The 26790-nt window shown below is 38.8% G+C and overlaps 1 protein-coding gene across 2 annotated transcripts in view; it reads right to left on the reverse strand.

Annotated features, from left to right (window-relative positions):
* Positions 1-14857, reverse strand: part of CFAP46 (cilia and flagella associated protein 46) — a 101172-nt gene extending 86315 nt beyond the window's left edge. Inside the window, exons 1-13 of one of the 2 annotated variants that reach the window (XM_081953993.1) lie at positions 14674-14857; positions 13833-13918; positions 12661-12785; positions 12439-12570; positions 11258-11322; positions 10204-10368; positions 7850-7973; positions 6845-6939; positions 6088-6189; positions 3137-3236; positions 1821-1919; positions 1292-1482; positions 126-354 (exon numbers count right to left, since the gene is read on the reverse strand). In XM_081953993.1, the coding sequence (XP_081810119.1) occupies positions 126-354; positions 1292-1482; positions 1821-1919; positions 3137-3236; positions 6088-6189; positions 6845-6939; positions 7850-7973; positions 10204-10368; positions 11258-11322; positions 12439-12570; positions 12661-12785; positions 13833-13881 (1476 nt within the window). In that variant the 5' untranslated portion in view covers positions 13882-13918; positions 14674-14857. Of the gene's footprint in view, positions 1-125; positions 355-1291; positions 1483-1820; positions 1920-3136; positions 3237-6087; positions 6190-6844; positions 6940-7849; positions 7974-10203; positions 10369-11257; positions 11323-12438; positions 12571-12660; positions 12786-13832; positions 13919-14660 lie in introns of both variants that reach the window. The other variant, XM_081953992.1, reaches the window with a different exon arrangement.
* Positions 14858-26790: the final 11933 nt, after the last annotated feature.

Here is a 26790-nt window from a genome sequence, read left to right on the forward strand (position 1 = left end):
TGTAAGAACTGGAGGGGGAGCACTCCAACACCTTGAAACTTTTCAAGACATTTGCAGTCCCACTTTTTCCAATCGTACTGATGCTCTAGTAACACATCCTGCTCTAATATATTCAATATATATACCTGTTCAATCATCAAACTTGCTTGGTCTTCTAGACGCTCCAGTGACTTATACAGCATGGTATTTAAGCTAAGCCGATGGAAAGCCATTTTGAGATATTCATGGTACTGTCCATTGTTATCAAGGTTGATGGCCTTCTCTAGATGTTCCATTGCGGTCTCTACTCTGTCTGATTTTTCTTCAATACGAGCAATTTCCATATGAACTTGACAACGTAATAAAATCAACATGCTAGGAAATAACCATAACTATTTTCAATTACACTCATAAAGATATTCTGTAAATTTTTTCTCCTTATGCAATACATATTTATTACAATTAGATTTACTATTATGACACACAACAATGTGAAATCACCGCTACTAGTTCACTAGCTGGTATTGGCTTATATAGTAATTGCTTTTTAAGAATAGTGATTCACAGGTTTTCAAGGATCCACTTACATTGTTTAACCTATACTATAAATGTTATTTGAAGGAGAATTAGGCTAGTCTCAAACAGGCTAATTATAGGAAAGATGACCAGGCAGTGAGATCCTTGCAGTTCAAAACATACCTAAATGATACTAATTACTTGGATCATTTCAACTGGGATTTTATTGTTTTGGTTAATCTGATATATTATTTTTTGTCTACCTGCTTCAATTACTCTGAACCTATTCTGAGAAAAGGATCGGGAAAGTGAGGCTCTGCTAGTTGTCCTAGACTTCTCAGTGGTTTTAAGTACTACCAACCAATGAATGATCGTTGGGCATTGGTCCTACCTGTTTGATTAAATCCAGAGAGTGGTGCTGAGGAACTCCAGATACCTATTCTGTGACCTGATAATATCTTACAGTAGGGGTCCCCAACCTCTGGTCCATGGACCAGCACCGGGTCATGGCATGCCAGCAAACAAGAGAAATCCATCTGTAGGATGCAGGCACATGCAAACCACACCCATTCTCATCCGTGAAAAAACCTATCTCCATGAAATCAGTCCCTGGTGCCCAAAAGGTCGGGGGGGGGGGGGGCTGCTGTCTTACAGGTTTCCATCCTATCTGTCATACATTTAATACTTATATGAAACTGCTGAAGAAATGAATCTATGAATGAATGAATACATCTATTAAGCTAAAAGAAATCATGCTATCTAAAACAAAATGAAAGGTAGACCAAGAGCAATTTACCTGTCAATCTTCTCTAGCACTTCAGCAATTGCTAACAGGGGTTTTCGTATGTGATGCTGCAAATTGTGTTGCAACAGCGGTAAGCAGATATTCCACTGGGTAGTACATACTGCCTGAATAATATTAGGATCTCTCAGCCGAATTGCACGGTTCAAAATTAAATCAAGTTTCTGTATAACATTTAACTGAGCCTGTAGGAACAAAAGTCAGTTTGCAATATTGTGGAAGCAATGCTTTAATGAACCTAATCCGAAGCCCCCCCAGAATTGGGATACCACACTGACTGATCTGTAAAAAACTATTCAATTTTTCCCCCACTTTTATAGTTTGTGCCTTTTTATTGGTAGCCACATCTTGGAAGCACAATTTATGATCTGCACAAATAACGGATCCCTGAATTAAGAGATCATGCTCATGCCTTCTAACTTGATTCCTTTATTGTCAAAAGAGACAGACATTGAAATTATAAATCTAAAGTGGAGGGTGTTTCTGTCCTTACAAAATAGTATTAATTCAGGAATAAACATACCTCAACAACACTTTTAGCATAAGTTTCAATTTTAGGCCCAAGTTTTTGGACTTCGCAGTCACATTCCAAGCAGTCTAGTTCAATTTCTCTTCCTTCATCCTATTAATGTGAACATAATTAAAGAACACAAATAATCAGGAGCAATCTTTGTTGCTTACAAAAAAATAATTAAAATGTTCAGCTTTTCTCTTTGTAGATACTGTATAGGCCTAATTAACATATAACATTGAGCCATAATGTGCTTTGGTTGTGGTTTTTGAAGTTCGGTTTCTTTGTGTGTGTGTGTGTGTGTGTGTGTGTGTGTGTGTGTGTGTGGCATATCATATGTGAAATATTTATTTATTTGACTTATATGACTACCCATCTGGTAAAACACAATGCTGGATGGCTTACTACAATAATAAAATCAAAACCAAGAAAAACCAAGAAGTCTCTGATTGATCCAACAATCCACAGTGATGGTTTTTTTTTCAGCGAAGTATAACTAAAATGTATCGACTTAGGGTTATTTATGATGAGATATTTTTAGGTCATCATTCTATGCAAGTCTATTAAAAGTTAATGGCCCCTTCCAGCCAGTCTTTCTCTGCCCTAGGAAAAAGCAAGGGCAAGCCAGTTCTGAAAATGTTGCCCCCCCAAATGAATGTACTTACCCAAGGAAAACCTTCCAAATATTTCATTACTTGAAAATGTACCACTTTATTTATAATGTGATTATTAACAAATATAATATTGAATCAGTTCCCAAGCACCGGCACAAACCTAACAATGTTTATGAGAGAATGCATATCCTTTAAAAGAGGACTGTGCAGGTGGTCATATGAGGTCCTTTTTAAACACTTGGGTAAAAATTACAGATTTAATTATTTTAAGATTTATCAAAAATCTTCACATGCATTTCACTCTTTAAAAAGATTTGCATATCCCAATAATTTAAAAAAAAATCTTATTCACCCAGCTGAAAATAGCATACACAGCCAGACATGCTGGAATATAATTTCCTATTATTATGGACATATATAATTTAATTTCTTTGTGTTTTCAATAATACATTCCGTAACATTCTATTTCTAATTAGTGTTTTAAAAGAGCAACCATGCTTCTAGGGGAAAATGTGTCTCCTGGTATTTGATCATTGTTATGTTTTACCTAAGTAATTTTGGAAATATTTTTTTAAAAATTTGTTTATTTTGCTTATAGGGCACCTTCCTGTCAAAAATACATTTATATACAAGTAAAAAACAACAACAGCAATCTTTTGTGATGAGGATGCTTCATGGCAATATAATTCAAGATAGGATTTTTTTAATACTCACGTGAACTTTATAATTCTTCAACTCTTTTAAACATAACATTGCAATATTAATACAATTTAATCTCAAGGAAAGTCGTGCCAGTTCTAGCAGCAAAGAAATTCTGCAAAAGTAAAAAACAGAAACAAAAAAAAAAAACCCAGAATCGGAATACAACTAGCAAGTAACAGCGACTTTTACGTACTAAAGACCAACAATTGATCACTCAGAAGATATTTCGACTGAGTTATGAACAGAAAAATAGGAGAGTGGCTGCAAATCTAGTATCCCAGATGGTTTTTTTATAAGATACAAGTACAGGGAACATTAATATAAATAAAATCTGATAGTTTTTTTTAAAAAAATCAGTTAGAAAGTTGGAACAATCATCTATCTACCTGTCTACTTCTCTTGCTAAATACCTTGCCGAGCTGTCACAGCAACTAAAAGAAGTGTCGCAAAACAGAGAATGGGGAAGAAAGAAATCTTCTTCTCCCATTATATTAGTTTTAAATAAATAGTTCTGTATTTCAAGCTGGCAACTACAATCTTGTTATAAATCACTGGATTAAACAGTTACTTATACAGTTATGTATAATCCTCCACACAGAGAAGGATTAGCGGCCCTGATATGGGACCTCACAGGGGAGGGGGGAAATAAAGTTAGTTCTTCCATCAGGCTTTCCCTAATATTTATGGCATGAAACAGCAATTGTATTTGTATTTCTCTCTATGGTGCTCATTTGAAAGAGGCAAATCTCATTCAATCATGAACATCAGAATGTTTGGAGGATTGTATTAGGAAAGGGAGTAAATCAGAACCACAACAGGGAGTATGCGATAAATATGCAGAGAATTATCATTTATTCTATTAGGAAGTCATTTGGAATCAGAGAGATAAATAGTTCACACTGAGAACAGAAGGCATTACATTTACTTGGGTTCCCATATTTGTTAGGCAGGGAAGAGACTATTCAACACAGGATGGTCCTTGTGTGCAGCTGAACCAACAATGGTGACCAGGTCAGTCTGAGTCCTACTTGGAGAGGCTTTCCTGTAATAATTGATTCTGTCCCATGTGCTGGGCTACTTTGTCCATCATTTAAGGTTGCTGGTTCATCTGGATAGCCACTTAGTTTTGATATTGGAGTGAAGCACTAGACAGTAATTTTGAGAATCAGTGAAAGAGCCAGACAGCCAGTAGGCATTGGGTGAATCCTTACTGTACAGGTCAGTGTTTCTCACCCTCAGCAACTCTAAGATGTGATGTGTGTGCTTTTTCAAGAGGCAACTGGACTTTCTGGTTTTTCTTTGAAGACATTTCACTTCTCAACCAAGAAGCTTCTTCAGCTCTGACTGGATGGTGGGAATGGAAGGGTTTATACTCCTTGCAGACAGCTGGTCATTTGCATACTTTGTTAGTTAGTTGTTAAGGTCACCTGGAGGTTTATCTGGTTGGTGAAAATGGGTGTGGAGCCTTCTTGGAACTGCTGAAAGGACTATGTTGTAGACTGGAGATAGATGATGTCGTATCCCTTCCTCTCTGTTGAGAAAAGGCTATTCAATTTTGACATAGATGTCCTCTTTGACCCCTCTTTCAAACCAGCGGTTCTCTCTGTCCAAAATGTGGACTTTGCTGTCTTCAAAAGAGTGATATTTGTCTTTTAAATGCAGATGGATTGCTGAATCTCGTATTTATGGGTTTATTCTCCTATGCTGTGTCATGAGTTTATGAAGTGGCTGTTTTGTTTCCCCAATGTACTGAAGAAGCTTCTTGAATGAAAAGCTAAATGTCTTTTAAAAAAAAACCCAGAAAGTCCAATTGCTTCTTGAAAAAGCAACTTTGGGACAACTATGGCCTGGATGACTGAGAATCTCCATAAACATTTAAGACATGTGGAATTCAACTCCTAGAATTCTCCAACCAGAATTCGGCAAAGGGTGGGTGGGTTTGAAGTCCACACATTTTAAAGTTGCTGAGGGTGAGAAACACTGACTTAGGTAATGACTCTTTTCCTGCAGTAGTTGAAGCAGGAATAGGCAATTAAATTGTCAGTCACTTTTTATCAAGACTCAATAGTAAAGACCTTTTGACTTTACATGGTTAAACTCATTTCCTGGGCTACAACCTTGACAGAAATCTCACAGACATCTAGATAAGAGCCTCTACGGCAGAGATAAATGAATCCTAATCCAACAGCTAATAGCCCACTGCCAGTGCTAAAGGTGAAAGTATTTTACACCCACAGCTATTCAAATTGTAGTTCCCCCACTTTCTCATGAACGAATGGATCTTTTGCAGAGTTCTTGGTGTCCTTGAATTTGAAGAGTTGTTTATTTTTTTTAAAAAATGCATGGCTGCCCATCTTAAACAACTCACGGTGGTTCACAGTAAAACTAGTAAGTATAAAACAATCATGAAACAGTAAAACAAAGAAAAACAAAAATCCTGCACTGGGAAGCAAAAACATTCAACCGTACAACAAAGCATAAATCTTGAATTAAAATAAATAAATAAAACAGTTCCATGAACTCAAATAAATCCTTTAGAACACCATAAACACATACCAAAAATGTACACATCCAAAACAATGTAAACCATATATACTATAAACCTGCAAATACACATTTTACATTTAAAAAGGCAAAAAACAGAAGTCACCACCATAGTACAGGTTCCCAACAAGAAGAAAAATAAAACAAGTACAATAGAGAGAGAGAGAGAGAGTCACAGAAAATTTCTTCATTGCTGTTAGGAAGTTTGGAATATCATATGTACACTAACAGATGGAAAGCAAACCAGAATTTGGCCAAATAACTCATTATTCATCAAACATTAAAATAAATACTGCGTTAAGAGTATTTCTGAACAAAGTAAATATATTAATTTTATATTTTAGATCTGGATACAATGTAAATAATAAATACTGACATTTTTAAAAAGTTTCCAGAATATTGCTAAATATGAAACTCACCTTTCATTACGCTGTACTTCCTTTTTAGATCTTTTCAAAAGTTCAAATATGTTATTCAAATCTGTAGAAGCATGTTCTGGAATCTGATTTTTATCTAATTGCCTGAAAATATTTTATTAGTAGATGATTAATATTTTCAAATTTTCTATCTATCTCTATGCATCAATCTCTATCCATCCACCCATCCATCTTAGAGACTTCTATGCCTAAATGAAATTCATCTTGTCAAATAATCAGGAAAGGATCTACAAGTTCTTGCTCCCACAGGAAATGAGAGGGGTTTGGGTCAGAAAATAGGCCTCCTTAGTAACAGTCCAAACACTGAAATACGCATATCACTCCGAAGATATACAATGACTTTAATACTTAGCAAGGAAAGGAGATGACCATTTTATTCTTATTTTTTATTATTGTATTATGAATGATTTATGTACATATGGAGTGTGCTTATGTCGCGATATTTCTGTATATTGCTCAATCATTAGATTGAAATAGACAATTATACTTTAAGCAAGAGGATGGATTTTTAAAAATAAAACATTACAAATTCAGTTTAGTGTATATATAAGGAGTAAAGAATAGGAGGAAAAAATACCACCTATGCTGCCTCGAGTTACTGAACTTAAAAAAGGATGTAATTCTAACAGATCAATAAATTCAATTTGTGCATTTTCTTTTACTTATGATTTCCAAGATACCAGTCTACCTTTAGATATATAAATACCAAAGAATTACACGAGTAAATGCTGGTACTTACCCTTTGATTGTTTGAATTTTATATATGATATTCAGACTAATACAGCTTTCAAGTTTATCTTCTATATCTGAAACTTCCACTAGTTTGTTACGCACCTATAAACAGTTACCATAGTTCATCATAGTTTATAGAAAACAGGAAAACAATAAGAACTTCCAACATTTGAATGTTCATTCTTGATTCTTAAAATAGAAAACAATTATATTTCAATCTAAAGACAAAAAAAAAATCCTATAGGTAAAATTGTTCCTTAAGTGAAACTATGCAGGTCATGAAACAATATAAACATGCGCCAAATAATTTGCTCTATCGAACTATCTTTTCTTTTTTATCCATTTTCATTTTATTCAAAAACAGTTGAAATGCAAAAGACCAAAAGCTCCTCCCCAAGATGGCTGCTGAACAATAGGCACTTTTCCTTTTTCCTGCTAACGATTTCCTGCCAATGCCAATTTTACTGCCCAAGCTGATTCTTTGCTGCTCCCTGGATTTGAATAGGAGCACTTAGAAAAGACCCAAGATGGCTTTTGGAACATGGCTTTGATGCTTGCAGTCAAGCCCTTTACTTATCCTGTAGAACAGGGGTGTCCAAACTTGGGAACTTTAAGACTTGTGGACTTCAACTCCCAGAATTCCCCAGCCAGCCATGCTGGCTGGGGAATTCTGGGAGTTGAAGTCCACAAGTCTTAAAGTTCCCAAGTTTGGACACCCCGCTGTAGAATAACTGAAAAAAATGGAGCTTCTCCTTGAGCTCCTGAAGGAAAGACAGGCTATAAATCTAAAAGTTAATCTTTTTCTTCTTATATTTTTATTTCATTTTTGTTTCCTACTTCAATATATCCTTCTCATTTTTTTTATTATGTGTCATAAACTACCCATTCGAAGGTTATAAAGCAAGATGCATTCATTACTCATTCGGGTGAAACAGCACCTTTCATACCTGCAACTTTTCTAGCATTCTGTTAGCATCAAGGGGAAATTTTAAGTTACATTTTCAAAAATTACCATGATTGAAAATAAATCCTTATATCTACTTGGCACATTTTCTTCAATGAATGTAGCTGCAGTGGATGAAAAGATTGTGGCTTCTTCCATTCTGGAAGCATCCAAGAAACACTCAAGCAATTCTCTGGGATGGAAAAAATGATTATATTAAATATCCTTTTGAAAAATATTGCTAAACAAACAACTTTTAGGTGATTTATTATTATTTTTTTGTCAAAAGCCCTTTGACAACTTGAAAGTTTTTTTACTTTATAACCTTGACATAGTGAAAACGAAGACCCTATTTTGAAATTATTGTAACTAATACTCTAGTTTCTGTACAAATAAAAATATTACCAAATAATAATGTATTTTTTGAAAGCTATTTAAAGCCCATTATTTTATAAAAAGCATATGTGAAACTCATGCATGATCTTCTGCCTTATCTACTGGATGCAAAGTCTTTAGCTTTTATTCCAGACTTTTAAAGTAAAATAATCTTAACTACGAAGCCTAAAGGATATAGTTGCTATATTTGCTGTATATATTTTACATTATGTACATTTTACCTGATCATTCATTTTGAAGATACGAAAAATAGAAAAAAGTATTACTCAATTAATCAGAGGCACAGTGGTAAAAAAGAAAAAAAAAACCAAGAAAAATGCAATCCTATCAAACATGTTTTTTTAAATCATTTGAGCTATCAGATGTTTTTAAAAAACTAATCAGTTCAGTGTAGCAGAACAAAATTAAATGTGCTTTTCTTTCATTCCCTCTTACTGAGAAATCTGTCCCATAGTCTGCATTTTTGTTAGGACAAAAAGGATGCCCTCTGTCCACATATTATATTTACCCAAACTTTAGGACATAGAATTTTGCACTGTAGCCATTATGCAAATTTTGTATGTGCATATGTAGAACTGAAGCTTATACAAGTAGTCCTCACAACTGTCCTGCTTAGTGGCCATTCAAGGTTACAACAGTGTGAAAAAAAGTAACTTTACAACTGGTCTTCACAGCATCTCCATGGTCATGTAATTGAGATCCAGATACTCTACAACTGGCAGGCATTTATAATAATCACAGTATCCCACGGTTACATGATTGACATTTGTAGTTGGCTTTGAAAGCAGAGTCAATAGAGAAGCAAAATTGCAAGTGGTGATCATGTGATTGCACACACTTAATATCCATGGGTGACTTGTTTAATGACCATGGCAGAAGTGAGGTCGTAAATCCATTGTGGTCATATGAATTCTCACATAACAACTGCATTTGCTTAGCTATGCAGTTGCCAGTTCCAATTGTGGTCATTAAATAAGGACTACGCATTTAGGAGATAATTTGATGAAGTGGAGTAGTATGTATTTGAGATGCCAAGATCTTAAAAACAGATGTACAGTATATAGTTATGTTTGTATTCCCCTGAACTGAAAATAATCTCTCATTAAAAAAAAATTATCACAACAAAAAGGGTAAGTCTCCTACTAAGTTAATTTTAAACCAAACATTTAGTGAGTCTGACTTGCATAAATAGGTTTTATGAGGTTTTCCCAAAAACGTTAGATTAACTTCCATAATCATTTAAAAGTTATTTTAAAATATCATGAAAACATCAATGTTCTTTCTGTCAAATGCCAGGGAAATCAGGAGATTCAGGCAGTTCAAATGAGTACAAAGATTCATTGCAAGCTTAAGCACTACAAGAATCTGACCAACTAAGGCAGGGGTGTCAAACTCGCACCATCACAGCAGTGTCACGTGACATATTGGGACTTCCCCCCCCTTTGCTAAATCAGACGAGGGCGTGGCTAGCGCATGACGCTTCTGACCTGCGGGCCACGAGTTTGACAGCTGTGAGCTAAGGGAAATAAGTGGGAAATAAGAAAGGCATTCAAAGTGAGCTGTTCTTAGATCTCTTGTGGACATGCAGAGACTCATGACTTATGATGTATTTGACCCTCTCTCTAGCTCAGCCTGCTCATCGCCTACACTATCTTAAGTTATTTTCAACCACTAAATTAATGATTGGTATCAAAAAAATTCAGGAATGCTAGCAGCAGTTTTAACCTATCCTATTTTTAAATCAAACCAACTTGATTTCTGATTCAAAATCTTGACATTATATAGCATTTCATATGCAATAATAATAATCAATTACATTCTAACTTAACAACTCTTTGCTTAACAATAGAATATTAAGTCTACATTTGAGCCAGCATCTCACTGACTAGAAATTCTTGGACAGTTTCTTTTCTTCCTATGGAGATATTGATAACCTAAGAAAAGCCAACATTAGTGCAACAACAAAATTGTCATATTGATTTTACTGACATGGAATGATTCTTTCTCCAAATAGGAACTCAACTTACATCATAAGTTCTGCTGTCCAATCTTTGTCTTCCTCGTTGGGATGATTCAATGCAGACACAATCTGAGAGAGACTTGGTATAAGAAAGTAGCGGAACCCGGGCCTTAAAAATGGTCTTATATTTTTCCAATAAATAGCTGATGCATTATATATCAAAAAATAGTATCTGGAATAAAAAATATATTATTTATTATTCCTTAAGATTATCTGGCCCCAAATGGAAATAGATAAGAAATGGATCTAGGATATTCTTCTATCAAAACTTTCCACCATCAGGTTATTATATTGGGGGTTTTTATGCATGCATAACTTGAAACAAAAATGTAAGGGACTAGTCAAGGCATTGTGTTTTATACTTTCCCCCAAAAAAGATACGTGTAACTCTTTGTTTGCTGTATGATTGTTTAGATGGAAAGTGCAAACTTTGATCTATCATCTATCTATCTATCTATCTATCTATCTATCTATCTATCTATCTATCTATCTATCTATCTATCATCTATCTATCTATCTACCCACCCACCCACCCACCCACCCACCCATCCATCCATCCATATAGTACATATGTATACATACGTTTTCTGATGCTTTGTTTAAACTAAATTTGTATATCGTGATTGATGGCCTCTGTAGATGCCATAATTTAAATAAATAAATAAAGCCTAGCTATCTAATATACGCATTAACATATTATGGGAATGTGATTAAAAATTAGGCATTCAGTATTACCTAGGTCTTCTAAACTATTCTGGTTATTGCTCCATTTCTTAGCATATAAAATAGATAGCTGCATTAAGGCAAAGCACAGTTAAGTGACTAGCAGCTATTAAAACCCACTCTCTCTCTTACTGATGATGCTACTTAGGGAGGTAATGAAACACCTGCGCCAAAACAACCATGCTCAGAGACCACCAAGAAGCCAACAAAAGGACAATACTTTTCATGCTATGAAGTAAGTCTTGTTTATTTAGCCAAGCACAATTGTTTTCAGCATATTATCAAATGAAGCTAGGGAGATGATCTTCCAAAAATGAAAGGAATGAAAAAGATCTTACCTTGAATCACTTAATGCAAAATCAATTGCTTTCAGCAAGTTTATATTGAATTTTTCAAATTGTTCCTAAAAGGAAATGTATTTCACTTTGAAATTAAAAAAAACTCTCTATGATATATCACTCTTCTAGTATCAACAAACCCCAAACTATTATTAATTCAAAATTCACAATTTTTACCTACTTCAAATATATGTATCATTCCTTTTTTGTTTATAGTATGATGCATATATGTATAATATATTGTATGAGTTGGTAGGTAATAAAGTAAACTATTTAATTAATTAAATGGGGGCCACCTATAGATTACAGCAGAATGTCCATTACATCTGAATACAATGTCTCTTCTATTTCTTTATAAGTATGTAAATAGTAAATACGATTTTATACATGTGCAGAACCTGACAATGCCCAAACCTCCAAAGTCTGCTAAGAGTTTATAATAAATGCTATTTAACACACTTTATCCCATTCAGAGTAGGGCTTTGTGAAGTATTTGAACCGACACTTTGCAAAGCATGACAATCCAAGTACTAAAGCAATTTTGTTCTCGCAGACATTTTGGCTTCTCCAAAGGCTGTCCACAGATATCTGTATGTGTTGTCCACGCACACACACTTTGCTTTATGGCCTTGAGGTCAGCCCTAACACACTTTGAAGAGGGTTCTTTTCAAATGCTTTGCATAGCCCAAGTTTTCAATAATCTCATAATGCAGAACCGTGGACATAATGATCTCAACAGAAACATTATTGATTCCAGACGTTATCATAGAAATGATGTGAGAAATTTCTCAGGTATAAAAAGCTGCAGAACAAAAAGCATAAATAAAATACTTTTATGAATGTCCTTGATTTAATTTAAGAACCAAGCTATTGTGTTCATCATAATCATTACACCAGTGTTTCTCAACCATAGCCACTTTAAGATGCGTGGACTTCAATTCCCAGAATTCTCCAGCCAGCATTATAATTACCATTGCCTTTAATTTCCTTTTCAAAAGAAGAGCCTCTAGACGAGGACTGTCAAACTCACGGCCCGCGGGCCAGATGTGTCCTATGCTAGACATGCCCATGCCTGGTTTAGCAAAGAGGGGAAAGTCCCGATATGTCACGTGATGCCGCCATGATGTGAGTTTGACAGCCCTGCTCTAGATTAACAATATCAAGATCAGTCTTATACTCACCAAACTGTCAGTAGATACAGGAGTATATAACTGGCTCTGGCACAAATATGCTCTACCCAAGAATTGGTTAACAGGAGCTTTTCCTTTAAAATACATTTGTAGACAGTCATGGCTTATTTCAGGAAGACCCATCTAAAAGCAAACATATTTCATTTGTTAAACAAGATCTACACAACATTAAAACATGGCATACTCTCCCCAGGAAAATGAATGCGCTGTTACCTGATATGCTTGTTCTGCACATAAGACATATAAGTCAAAAGAGAAACTCTCCAAGGAATCAAGGGCAGATTTTCCATCATGTGCTGATTTGATCAAGTTGTAAGTACTTTTCAAAGCATCAACATCTTTAAAAAAAATTAGATGAAAAGTTTTTTTTTTTTTTAGCATTTAGTTATATAGACAATGAAAATAATTTTGAGTAAGGGTAATTAGAAGCTTGGGGAATACGCCTGAGAGATAGTTGTGCTTCGCCTTGATTTCATGCTTTGAGCCACAGAAGCAACATTATGGTTTTTATTTTTAAAAAAAACCAATGATGAGTTTTTCTTCATTAACCTTCATTTCAAAGATTTCTTCTCGTAGCCTCCTAGGCAAGCCAGAGGAGACCCAAACGCCACAGAAAACACAGTAACAACAAGAAGATTTGCTCTTTTGCTGTTGCCAAGCGATTTTGAAGGGATGCTTACTCAAAGCATCATCAAAGAAAAGTACTCTTTGAAGCTTTTGCATAGCCTTAATCTGTTTACTCAATTCAACTGATTTTCAAGATTTGTACCACACATTGAAGCATAAACTAAAACTATCAGCTGCTGGATCTACAAACTACACTGAACTAAAATGTGGTTGGCAAGCAACTGGTTCAATTGTGTCACGCAAACAGAGACATATAGCATTATGTTTCATTAGAAGCCTTGCCTAATTTTAAAAAAACTGCTGTAGACATTGATCTATTCTATCTCAAGGAGAATTTGTATGACCACTGCATAGACTGAAAATAATTACTGAAAAAAATCTAACCTTTTCTGTCAAGTAGAAGTGGGATTAAATGAATTTTCCAAGAATGTTGACAGTTGGAAACAATGCTTTGTATAGATACTCAGTTGTCTATGACAAGCGATCAGCATCTTAACTTGTCAAATATTATATTTATCTTCCACCTCCCCATATATCATAAATTTATAAAGTGCAAGTCACTATTAATATGGACAAATGAGTTTATATAAAAAACCCACCTCAGCTAAGAATAAATAAGTACCCGAATCTTACTTCTCTGGATCTTACTTCTTTGTAAACATGCTTTTGATTTAGGAAAACACCCATTTTTTTAATGTCTGGAAGAAAACTTTAGCAGTTTACACAATAAATACTAAAAAGAATTTAAAACCATTTACTTTGTTGTTTCTCAGCATCTGACAGCTGCTGCCTAATCAATATCTCCATGCTTTTTCAGCTATTTTTTCAGTCTGTTCAGAATCTGCTGGAAGAAAAAACAATCCAGGATGAAAAGCAAAATAATATTTTAGGTTCTTTTATCCAGAAACGTTCAGCCATTTTGCAAGATTATTTTGGGATTCAATAGCTGCGCTAATTGTGACCTGGCTGTATTTTTGATATCGTTCCAATACAAAAGAATATATATGTGTGTAGCTCAGAGTTAAATTGTGGGGTTGTCGGTACTTCCTGAGCTTAGCTTTTTTTTCTTGCAGATGTTTCTTTACCCAATTAAGTAACATCTTCAGTGCAAGTAAGTGTGGGAGTTTCTCCCTGCCGATATACAATCAGTGTTACACAACTCACTTGCATTGAGGATGTTACTTAGTTGGGTAATGAAACGTCTGCAAGAAAACAACTAAGTTCAGAGATCATCAACAACTGCACAATTCAACTCTGAGTTATCTCCTTGGTAGTTCCTTGATATTTATTTGTTCATTAATCAGGATATTATCTTCTGCTTAATTCTTTGCCTGATGTTAATGTCTACTTACTATTGACTACTGGTAAGGTGGCGTTTAGGTCTGCCTATTGTTGGCTGCTAACCATGTTAGCAGGATGAGAAATACGCCATCCAGTGGCAAATCTATAACATTTTTTTTTGCAAAGTATGATTCATACCATGAAGCATTCAGGTTTTTTCTTTGGAGCTTATTTGAGGAACAGGTGTGGGTGTGTGTCCGTGTGTGTCGGTGTGTCCGTGTGTGAGCACCTATCCCCATAGACACACACAGAGGTTACCTGCTGGGATTGCTCCCAAACGGCGCCTCATCAGCTCTTATGCCGCTCCCCTCGGTGTCTTCTTCAGTCCTGCCTGCCCCCGACGGCCAGTTCAGCACCGTCTCCACTCGCTCCTTCGCCGGTACTAAGCGGATCTCCCTCCACTTCGCCTCCGAGGCGTTCCGGGACCGGCTCTCCGCTACGCCTGGAGCAACTTCAAGCGCCGCGCGCCGCCGCGTCCCTCGGTCTCCTAGCAACGCATCGCTTGCTAAGCGATTCATTCGGTCTGCTCGCTTCCCTACGGGATCCTTGAGAAGTCAGAATTCCTTCCCAAGCGAACGGTTCCCCCCACTGCCCGAGAGACGTCACTAACTGCAGAGATTTAGAGATTCTGCTTGTCGCTTTAAAGCTGTTGCTTAAAATACCCGGGAAAGCTGAGAGTAAATAGAATCGAGACCAAAAAATTAGAAGCAATTTGGGGAGGGGGGGTGAACTTGTTCCTAAAATTTTTAGTAGCAGTCTGATCTATTCGTGGCACATTGGGGACCCTGTGAAAATGACTTAAGACAGCTCTAAGCCAGTATTTCTCCACCTCAACAGTTTAAGGACTTCAAATCCCAGAATTCCCTAGAGAGCCTGCTTTTGAGGTTCGGAAGCATTACTCTAGTCCAGGCAGGGATGGGGAACGATGGCTCTTTTAGGACTCATGGACTTCAACTCCCAGAATTCCATGGCTGGTCAGGAATTCTGGGAGTTGAAGTCCACAAGTCATAAAGGGGCCGCCGCTCTGGTCTAAGGAATCGGTTTAGTGTCAATATTCTGTGTGAGAGAATGAGAGACAAATAAAGTTGGCTGGCAACAGTTGTTAAATCATTCTTACACCGTTATTGCAGGCTGGGATTGTGCTAAGGGAAAGGGAATGGTTTACAAAAATCTTACTCAATGCAAATGGACAGTACTATAGTCCAATGTTAGTAAAAACTACTACCGTCCATGTAGTTTTGTTGGAATAAATGTCCTTCTGGGTTCAGTTCCAAGTGGGGAAAAAGACACTGGAAACATGGAGGCTGCTTGGAAAGATGGTTTAATGGTGGACAGGATCACATGGCTTGAGCTCCTGAACAACAAAGGAGGATCACAGGCTTGCAGATGTTGGGTGAAGAAGAAAAGAGAACAAGATGCTGAAAGTTCCTGGTTCTATGCCCTCTCCGGGCTTTGATCTTGACCTTGTATTCTGATTGGTTGTCAGACTCTCATGGGGCATGGAGGGGCAACCATCTAGGCTGTGTTTTGAGTCCAAGTTTGGTTGAGCATTGCTTCTTCCTAGGTGCCCTGTGGTCAGATGGGTAAAGGGCTAATACTATCATGCCTTAATTCCATCACCCTGGAGCTGAAGGGGGAGATCTTTGTTATGTAGAATAGACTGGTTCAGGCATTCTAATGGCCATTGACAAAGGTGAGGGCTATTAAGAATGAGTCTGTTTTCTATCTAAAACATGTTTCTCCATTTCTTATCCAGGGAAATATAATATTCTGCCTTTTTAATATTTCCCAGGATATTTCATTTTTCCAAGAGAGGGGTGGGTGATAACTTCCTACAGTTTCCTACTAAAAATCTCTCTTATAATCTTTTGCATAAGCTTACTTTGTCTAAAATTGAAGCAGCAGATTATTGGCTGAAAGATTTGAGCTCTCCTTCATGAGCAGAGGCACTGGTGCATTGGAGTATTCCTATTGTGCAGTGCAGATTCTCTTTATGCAAGGGCTGGGATAGCCCCCTTATCAGGTCCACAAAACAGGCAATCTGCCTTTTGATTTAAATGAGGAGTGTGTTCATCAAGATGAAGAGCGAGAGGAGGAATTCTGGGAGTTGAAGTCCACAAGTCTTAAAGCTGTCAAGTTTGAACACCCCTGGGTTTTTTTTCCTAAAGGGTTAGGGCTGCAAGGGTCTTGTAACTTGACAGCTTTAAGACTTGCATGCTTCAAATGCTGCAGCAGTATGGAGGTTTCTTTTACTACACAAAATAAATTAAGAGTTTTTAAATTTAATTTAATTTAAAACAAAGTGAAGCATTGTTTACTAACAAGCATCCTGTACAGTAAATACAGTATTTTCAGATTTCAAGAGCTGTTTGTTAACACAGATGACGATGATAGATTTGTATGGATGAGAGAATCATGCACATGTTAATCTACATCAGCGATGGCGAACCTTTTTTGGCTCGCGTGCCACAAGTGGGGGGAGCGCAGGGGGGTCGTGTGTGTGAGTGCCGCACCCATAATGCAATGAGCGACACACACCCCAGTGCGCATGCGTGAACAAAAGGCGCTCCCCCCATTTTTACATGCTTTCTTCGCCCTCCCCAGGCTCCAGAGGCTTTATAGGAGCCTGGGGAGGGTGAAAAGAGCCCCCCCCCCCAGAGGCCATCCGGAGGCTTCAGGGACCGTCCGGAGGCTTCACTGAAGCCTTCGGAAGGCTTAAAATGACCCTCTGAGCAAACCAGAAATGACTTCCGGTTTGCTGGGAGGGTAGTTTTGAGGGAAGGGAAGCCTCCGGACAGTCCCTGAAGCCTTTGGAATGCTTAAAATGACCCTCCGAGCAAACCAGAAGTCATTTCCGGTTTGCTTGGAGGATCATTTTAAGCGTTCAGAAGGCTTCAGGGAAGCCTCCAGATGGTCCCTGAAGCCTCCGGCGGAGCGGGGGAGGCTCTTTTCGCCCTCCCCAGGCTCCTATAAAGCCTCTGGAGCCTGGGGAGGGCAAAGAATGGCTTTTAAAAATGGTGAACTCAGCATGCGTACGCTGACCAGCTGGCAGGGCAGTGCCTCGCGTGCCCTGACAAATGGCTCTGCGTGCCACCTGTGGCACGCGTGCCACAGGTTCGCCATCACTGATCTACATTGACATGCATCCTTGCCTTCCATCCGTTCTTTAGATACAATTTTTGGAGATGAAAGGCACTGCCACCAGCAACTATGGCTTTGGGCTGTGGTTCCCTGTAATTGCCCCAAACATCAGGTTCTTATCTATCAGTAGAATCAACTGGTTATGGTTATCCTTTGAGATGGAAAGCTTTAATATAGCTGATCTCTTCTCAGTATACTTACCTAAGCATGTTTTAGAGAAGGAAAATATTTCACAGAGGAGCAATACCAAATGAAAACTCTGTCAGAGATAAATGGGATATTGTCAAACTCTACTGTCAGTGTTTAATTCCATCATTTGAAGAGAATGCAAACAGAAATGTATGTGTGCAGTGTTACAGACACAACCACCCTCTTAGGAAGGTAAACTCCTTCATTAGAAACAAAACTCCCCTGAGAATGAGAAGAAATCCTCCGTAAAAATAAAATAAAAATCCTGTTGCCTCTCCTGAATCGCTCATTGCCGGCTTCCCTCCATGCCATTCCTAGACAGGGAAGCAAGGGGGTTTGACTGGAGACTTCTGTAAGGAGGAAAGGGGCAATGTTTGAGTGGAATATGGAAAGAAAGAGGCACACACCTGGGCAATCACCATCTAATCCCTGAACAAAGTCCTGCTTTTTGCTACCCTGTTTCCCCTTAAATACGACCTCCCCGGATAACAAGCCCAATTGGGCTTTTGAGCGCATGCGCTAAAATAAGCCCTCCCTTGAAAATACTGTAAGCCCTCCCTGAAAATATTGCAACACAGCAGCAGCCATGAGGTGACCACGCTCGCTGCCTTCTGCATCTCAAAAATAATAAGACCTTCCCCAAAATAAGGCCAAGCGCTTATTTTGGGGGTCAAAAAACAACAACAACAAGACCCTGTCTTATTTTTGGGGGAAACATGGTAGAAGAAGGGGTACTTACTCAGGTAGAATATAGAGTCCTCCCAGATGTGAGCACTCTGTTGGTAAGTGCAGGAGACTCTTTAAGAAAGTCTTTCTGTGAAGTGTGGGAGACTCTATGGGGAGTCTCAGCAGAAAGAGTTTTGCCAGGAAGTATCAGCCCATTCGGGGCAGCGGTGGTGGGTTGGGTGGGGTGGTGGTTGGGTGGGAAGGTGGCAGAGGCCAGGCAAATCCCATTTTCACACACACCACCGGCCCAAACACCAGCCACCCCTGAAAGGCCTGAATTCTGAATGGCTTGGAACTCAGTTCAGTATCAGCAGCAACATCAAGTGGAGTGAAAATGGGAAGGTCCCAGCCACCACTGCCATTCTGCACTCTGCCCACCTGCTTGCTTGCCCGCCTGGCTCTCCCTCTGACTGCCCGCAGCAAGTTGTCTCTGTGGTGAATTGGCCAGGCTTAGTTGTCCTGCAATGACTTGGCGGCTGTGAGTTGACAGAGGCAACTTGGCAGTGGCAAGCTGGCCATGGCAAGTTGTCCTAGACCCCCTGGGAGCAACAGCCACTGGCAAGCAAATTGTTTTCTAGCCTGGTGCTTTAAACATTAGACCAAACTGCCTCTTCGCTTACGGTATGTCAACCCTTCAGTTAGGTTTAGTGCAGGGGTGAAATTCAGCAGGCTCTGCAAGCATGTCAGCTGGAAATGATTAGTAAAAGATTCAGAGGTTGGTTTGGCAGCTCTTCGTCTGTCACGATAAATGCTTTCAGGCACACATCTTGAAATCTAGAGATCTTCTTCTCTGACTCTATAGATATCCTAAGCCACCACCAGGCAGCAGAAGATGCAGAAAACAATGCCCATATTACCAACTTTTCAGCAGTACATTTAGGCAACAAAAACGCAATGCACAGGTACAGTATAGGTGGTACCTTGCTCAGTAGTAGTAACTGTGAAAGGGATCTTGGAGTCCTAGTGGACAACCATTTAAATATGAGCCAGCAGTGTGCAGCAGCTGCAAAAAAGCCAACACAGTTCTAGGCTACATCAACAGAGGGATAGAATCAAGATCACGTGAAGTGTTAATACCACTTTATAATGCCTTGGTAAGGCCACACTTGGAAGACTGCATTCAGTTCTGGTCGCCACAATGTAAAAAAGATGTGGAGACTCTAGAAAGAGTGCAGAGAAGAGCAACAAAGATGATTAGGGGACTGGAGACTAAAACATATGAAGAACGGTTGCAGGAACTGGGTATGTTTAGCTTAAGAGAAAGAAGGACTAGGGGAGACATGATAGCATTGTTCCAATATCTCAGGGGTTTCCACAAAGAAGAGGGAGTCAAACTATTCTCCAAGGCACCTGAGGGTAGAACAAGAAGCAATGGGTGGAAACTAATCAAGGAGAGAAGAAACTTAGAACTGAGGAGAAATTTCCTGACAGTTAGAACAATTAATCAGTGGAACAGCTTGCCTCCAGAAGTTGTGAATGCCCCAACACTGGAAGTCTTTAAGAAGATGTTGGATAGCTATTTGTCTGAAACGGTATAGGGTTTCCTGCCTAGGCAGGGGGTTGGACTAGAAGACCTCCAAGGTCCCTTCCAACTCTACTATTGCATATTGTATATAAATAATGAAGTAGAACTCTTAAGATATACAGATGTCCTGTAGTTCAGCCTTTATCATTTTCAGTTTGAGCACACAAGCTGTACTGGTCTTGCTCCATCAAAAGACGGAGGTTGGTAAGAATTAGAATAAGCATCTTGCTAAAATACTTTAGCCCAGGACTGTCAAACTCCTGGCCCATGGGCCGGATGCGTCATGAATTGGCCACATACACGCCCGGTTTAGCAAATTGGGGGGGGGGAGTCCCGATACATCACATGACGCTGCCATGACGACATGAGTTTGACACCCCTGCTTTAGCCATTCTCTTCTCTTTGAATTTATGACAAGAAATATAGGTAGAGAAAACTCTCTTGCTGTGCTGTCATGTAATGTTTGTCTGGATTTTGGTAGCCTATGTGTGGTAGTTATTATATTTTGACTCCTGGACTATCTGTGATATTGCTGTCTATGAACAGGGTATTTCTGTTCAAATGAACTGTTCAATTTGCCACGAGGCAGCTTCTTCTCCATTTCATTTGTGCTGTGCATAGTTCAATTAGGGACACCACTGTTAAAGAATAAATAAGCAAGTGGTTTAATTGCTGCTGAATTGACTGCTTACATGGCTGTAATTTACTACAGGGAAAAATATATTGATCTTTTTGTGAATAACTATAAGTTTGAAAAGAAATATCAAGTGCAATTTATGTTTATCCTGATTGCTGTAAGCATTGTATGCTTAGATGTTTTAGAGGTAAAAAAGAGAGCATGTAATATACTGTACATAAATTCATCCGTGTTCGTGGTACCAAAATGTTAAATCAATAATATCACTTGAAACAAATTACCCGGCTTTTAGGTAGCCTGCTACGCAGTAACCCAGGAGACAAGAGAATATTCTTGGTCTTCTTATTTAAGAGAGATGATCCTAATCCACTCCAAAGGATAAATAATACTCTTTTTAATTTCAATGGGCATTTCCAAAGTATTCTCTATCCACAAACAGAAAAAAGACAGAGAACAGTGGCCAGCTTGAATGGGACAACTCACCCAGCCAACTCTGCAGCCAACTTGCCATAGTCAACTCATCATCGTTAACTCACCGTGGGGCAAGTCACCAAGGCCAATTCGCTGCAGAACATCTCACTACGGGACAATCCAATTTAGTTGTTTAAAATAAATAAACCAATATTTTATTTTTTGTCATTTACATTTCATTCTGTCCCTCCTTTTGCTGTCTTTCTTTAATGATACTATTCTACCATTTCTTTAATATTAGTATAACTCCTGTCCTGCGGCGAGTTGGCCATGGTGAGTTGGCCATGGTGAATTCTCATAGATCCATGGCCAGCTGTTGAGACATCGTTGGCAACTCACCAATAAGAAAAGCTACCAGTTGGGTACTTCAACTTCAATCAAGGTAGACAACTCAGGTTGTCCTTCTGATAGTTCTTGGTGGATTGAAATCACAGGTATCCACAGCTTCCGCAATGACTGAAAAAATGCACTTGCACAGTGATCATAGGGCTAACTCCAAACTTACACCCCTGTGTTCCAATATTTGGCAACTCCGTCACCAAACCTATGGCTAATGTTGAAATTAACCCAACACATTGTGTGAGAGTGATCAGTAAGTACAGTAATGCATGCTGTTGCTTTAGATCCATCACCTATATTGAAGTGATCTTTGAACAGGCCTTTGAGACTTGATATCTACTATCTGGGAAGAAAAAATATATCTCAAGATGAAGCCCCAAAGAATAAAAACAATTTTGTATAACAAATGAATTAGTAAAGGTAAAGGTTCCCGTCGCACATATGTGCTAGTCGTTCACGACTCTAGGGGGCGGTGCTCATCTCCGTTTCAAAGCCGAAGAGCCGGTGCTGTCTGAAGATGTCTCTGTTGTCATGTGGCCGGCATGAGAAAACACCGAAGGCGCATTAAACGCTGTTACCTTCCCACCAAAGGTGGTTCCTATTTTTCTACTTGCATTTTTATATGCTTTTGAACTGCTAGGTTGGCAGAAGCTGGGACAAGTAACGGGAGCTCATTCCATTACACGGCACTAGGGATTAGTAGCAATGCCTTTATTTCAGCCCAATATTTTCTACACTTCTATATTTTATCAAATAAGAATCTAATGTAATTGTTGCATTGAGCAGGGAGAGGCTATTAAGAGATCCCTGTGTTTGTTTTATGGATAGCAGACATTCTAAACAGCTTTGTTTATACAAAACAACCATGTTCATTCACTCAGAATGACAGCTGAGTTTTAGCAGAAGCTTGGGAAATACACACTTGAAAGAATGCACCAGCACCAGTAAGTGATAGAGGAGCTTAAAAATAAGAGCCAAAAAGGGTTTGTTATGAACATATTCCATGTGGAGAACAGAGGTGATTGCTCCCGGTTCAGCCCGGATTGGGTGAACTGGTAGTAATGGCAGCAAGAAGCTCCGCCCACCCACCCAGATGCTTCTGCACATGTGCAGAAGCATCACATGCACGCACGAGCAAACCAGTAGTAAAAAAAATGGAAACTCACACTGATGGAGAAGGTACAATATTAAAGCTACAGATTTCACCCTATAGTGAATGTAGCAGATTCTTCCTGCTTCTCCTCATTTTTATCCCTCCCACCTGCAACCAGGTAGATAGGCTACAACAGAGGTGTCAAACTCATGGCCCGTGTCACGTGCTGGCCATGCCCACTCCCAGCTTAGCAAAGAGGGGGAAAGTCCCGATATGTCATGTGATGATGACGTGACGGTGTGACTTTAACACCCCTGGGCTACAACAATGTTTTCAAACTTGGCAACTTTAAGATGTGTGGATTTCATCTCCCAGAATACCCCAGCTGTTAAGTTTGAAAAACACTAGGCTATAGGGAGATGGCAAAGTGTCTTCCACTTTCTGCTAATAAATCAGAAAACACAGTTTAAGCCCAGGAAGAGGGAATTACAGTGACATGGTGTCCTTTTTCTATACATTTTTCTTTCCCTCTTAGACCATTTCAATTCTAATTTTACATTTATATCGGTCTTTCCATTACAATATTACGAAAAGCAAATAATATCTCTCACAAACAAAAAACAAATCCACATAACATAGTAAGCAATTATACGAGAAAACAGGATAGGTATTAAATAAAATCAAATTCTTCAAATGTTTGTCTTGTTAAAGCATAATCATTCAAAACATGATTAAAACAGAGAAGAAAATTGAATTAACTTCATTCTTACAATGTCTGTTTAAACAATGAATGTAAGCAATAGAACATAGTGTAGGTAAACAGTAAAGATATATTTGTAAGGACAGCCAGTTTGCTGCACTGCAAGTAGATTGGGTACAATGATTTGCATGCATATCATGTAGTATCTACAAATATTTCTACATTCAAAAATTAGCATTCATATTAAATTATACAAGAACAATTTCTCAGAAGAAACACTGAACTGAGGCACCCACAATCTTCAGGAAAGATTGGAAGATTGCTGGAAAGTAGAATGTGGCTGATTAGCTTGCCAAGAACTTGTCAGTCGAATAAAAAAATAAAACTTCAGAAAATGCTCATTAATTAATTCGATTCAGAGAATAGTATTGGGGGTTAGGCCCACAAATTTTATATCCTTCTATATGGGAGAAAAAATAGCTATTTTTATTAGCTATTAGGTATTATAGTGTTGCCCTCTCATAAATGACTCTATGTCCGTGATGTCGAACCTGTGGCATGCAGAGCCATCTCTCTAAGCACGCCAGCCATTGCCCATTGCACTTCTGGGTTCCGCCGCGCACATGTGCACTGGCTAGCTGATCTTTACATGTGTGGGAGCATCGGAAAGCGGAAGAGCAGCTTCCTGACATGCATGTGCACGCTGGGAAGATGAGCTTCCGGTTTCCGGTGCTCACAAGTGCTTCAGCAAGGCTGGTCTTCATGCACGCATACGCACCAGAAACCAGACCAGGTGACTGGCATGCATGTACATGCCGGAAACTGGAAGCTCAGCTTCCCGGTGCACATATGCCCACTGGGGAACTGCTCTTCCAGTTTCTGGTGCTCCTCTGCATCTGTGCTGGGGAGCTGCTCTTTTGGTTTCTGGTACTCCCCCCCGCGCGGGTGGGCACTCCTGTTTCAGCACTCGTTGCTGAAAAGGTTCACCAATACTGCTGTAGGTTGTGTATAACTAAAATACAAAACCCTGAACAAAGTCTGTTGAAGGCAGTCCAACAATAAGAACATGATACAAGTAGTCCTCAATTTATGACCACAATTGAACCCGAAATTCATGTTGTTAAGTGAGAGGTTTTGCCCATTGTACAACTTTCCTGGCCACATTTGTTAAGTGAATCACTGCAGTTGTTAAATGAGTAATATAGTTATTAAGTAAATCTGGTTTCCCCATTGACTTTACTTGTCAGAAGGCCAGAAAACGGGATCATATGACTCCAGGATACTGCAACTGTTATAAATGTGAGTCAGTTGTCAAACATTCAAATGTAAATCATGTGACCATGGAGATGCTACAACGTAAATGTGAAAAACGGTCATATAGTCACTTTTTGTTATAACTTTGAATGATCACTACACGAACTGTTGTAACCTGTACTGGACAGGATCGGAAAGCCTCCTAAGGAAAAGCGTTTTATTTTTAAGGTTTTAAATATTGTGGATACATATCACAGGCATTTTGCTATTGTTTAGGAGTGTATAATATAGCATGACTATTGTTTCCACTTCATTCAAGATGTTCCACCATCCAACTGGTAATGGAATCCGAAGGAAGAAAGCAGACCCTAATAGATTTCTGGGCTGAAACTGGGGAGCCAATGAGCAGCAAGTTACTTGACGCAGCTCCCATGACAAAAGAGTTTAGCTTATAGATACTGAGTGTTTTGGAGAGACCAGTTGTGGGTTTCTACCAGTTTGGACCGGTCAGCCGAACTGGTAGTAGCTTGGTAGCCTGGGTCACTGGAACCGGCAGTGACCTAGGCCTGCCACGCCACCAAACCATTTCTCCATAGGCGCCGCCATCTTGTTTTTGGCTTCTGCGCATGTGCAGAGCAATTTTCATTGTACTGCGCATGTGTGCACAGCGTGCATCAAGCACATTTGGGGCGCATCCCTGAGTGAACCAGCAGTAGTGGCTTCCAGAACCCACCACTGGGAGAGACAGTTCCAGAGCTTGCCCAACAGGGGGAGGGAGCATTCTCGATGTAAAAGTCAAAGTATAAATTTCACTTGTGGGGGCTCCTTTCATGTCCCCAACAAGAGCTGGAGTGAAGAATGGGAGCTCACCCTGTCCCATGGCAGCATTCAGGTCTCGAATGTGAGCTTGCTCTTGTCAACCCAGTATTCTAACCACGTGAGTCACCGTGCTCCTATAGCTTTCAGTTAAGAATAGGTTTCGAAAATTGCACTCTTCCGCTGGGGAGAAATTCTTTTATGCCAAGGGATATTTTTTAATTGGATCCATCAGAAGAAAAGGATGCACCATCCACGTTCATGAATCTATAAAACTTCTTGATCTGTGGGGCATATGAGAGAAGTCTATTCTTTACAAAATTTTAAAATTTTATTCAGTGGAGTTTATATAAGAATATTTGTTTTATTGCATCTGTAACCAATCATTGGTAATTATAATTAATCAATGGATGCTGTGTTCCAAAAGAATGAAAGATATTGGATTACTACTATATGATGAATATTATGAAAAAAAAGACCTACGCAAATCATATGCCTTGTGCTTATTCAGGTCCCTTAAGTTTTCCTTGATGAAGTTAAGTCAATAAATAATCTTAATACACCTAAAAATAGCGGGTTGCACATCAACATCATCTGTCACTCAAAAATCAGACAAATATCTCTTGATTGAATAAAGGGGGAAACATAATGATGCAATCAAATGAGCTATCATGCGTCTCTTATGTAGGCGTTGAAGAAAATCAAGATGATTCAATAGGTGCCTAATTCTTCCCTGGATGGCTCTCTCCTTTTCCACTTGCACATATGGAGAAAAACCATGGTAGCATATAATTTTTCTCTGCCTCTGTTTCAATAGGTAGATAGCACTGTTTCCTAAACATGTTTTATATATATCAATATAAGTTTGCCAGAGCATGGAAACAAATGAATAGAACTTAAAATTTCAAAGAAAATATAATTAACTAGAAATGCCCATTTAGAGAACTATATTGCTGAATATGGTTGTTACAGATATGGAAGAAAGTGTGAAAGACACTGATTTCCTGGAGTTGGTGGACCTCTCTCATTAACAAACATGGCCCCAACTCATTTGGCACCAGTACGTATACATTTCTTCTATCTATTCCAGGGGTGGGTTCCTGCCACTTCTAACCTTTTCTATAGAAGAGGTTCCACAAATCTACATTGCCGTTTAGAACCAGTTCCAGCTCCCTCCCCTCGCCCATCCGCACATCATCAAGATGAAGAGCAAGAGGGGGAATTCTGGGAGTTGAAGTCCACAAGTCTTAAAGCTGTCAAGTTTGAACACCCCTGGGTTTTTTTTCTAAAGGTTTAGGGGTGCAAAGGTTTTGTAACTTGACAGCTTTAAGACTTGCGTGCTTCAAATGCCAGAGTTGCTAAGCAAGAGCATTATTAAGTGAGTTTCACCACATTTTACAAGTTGGCCACTCCCACCCGGTCACATGGCTGGCAAGCCACTCCTACCCAGTCACATGGCTGACAAGCCACTCCCACAAAGCAGG

This window comes from Natrix helvetica, assembly GCF_964273705.1.
Source record: "Natrix helvetica genome assembly, chromosome: 5".
NCBI lineage: Eukaryota > Metazoa > Chordata > Lepidosauria > Squamata > Natricidae > Natrix > Natrix helvetica.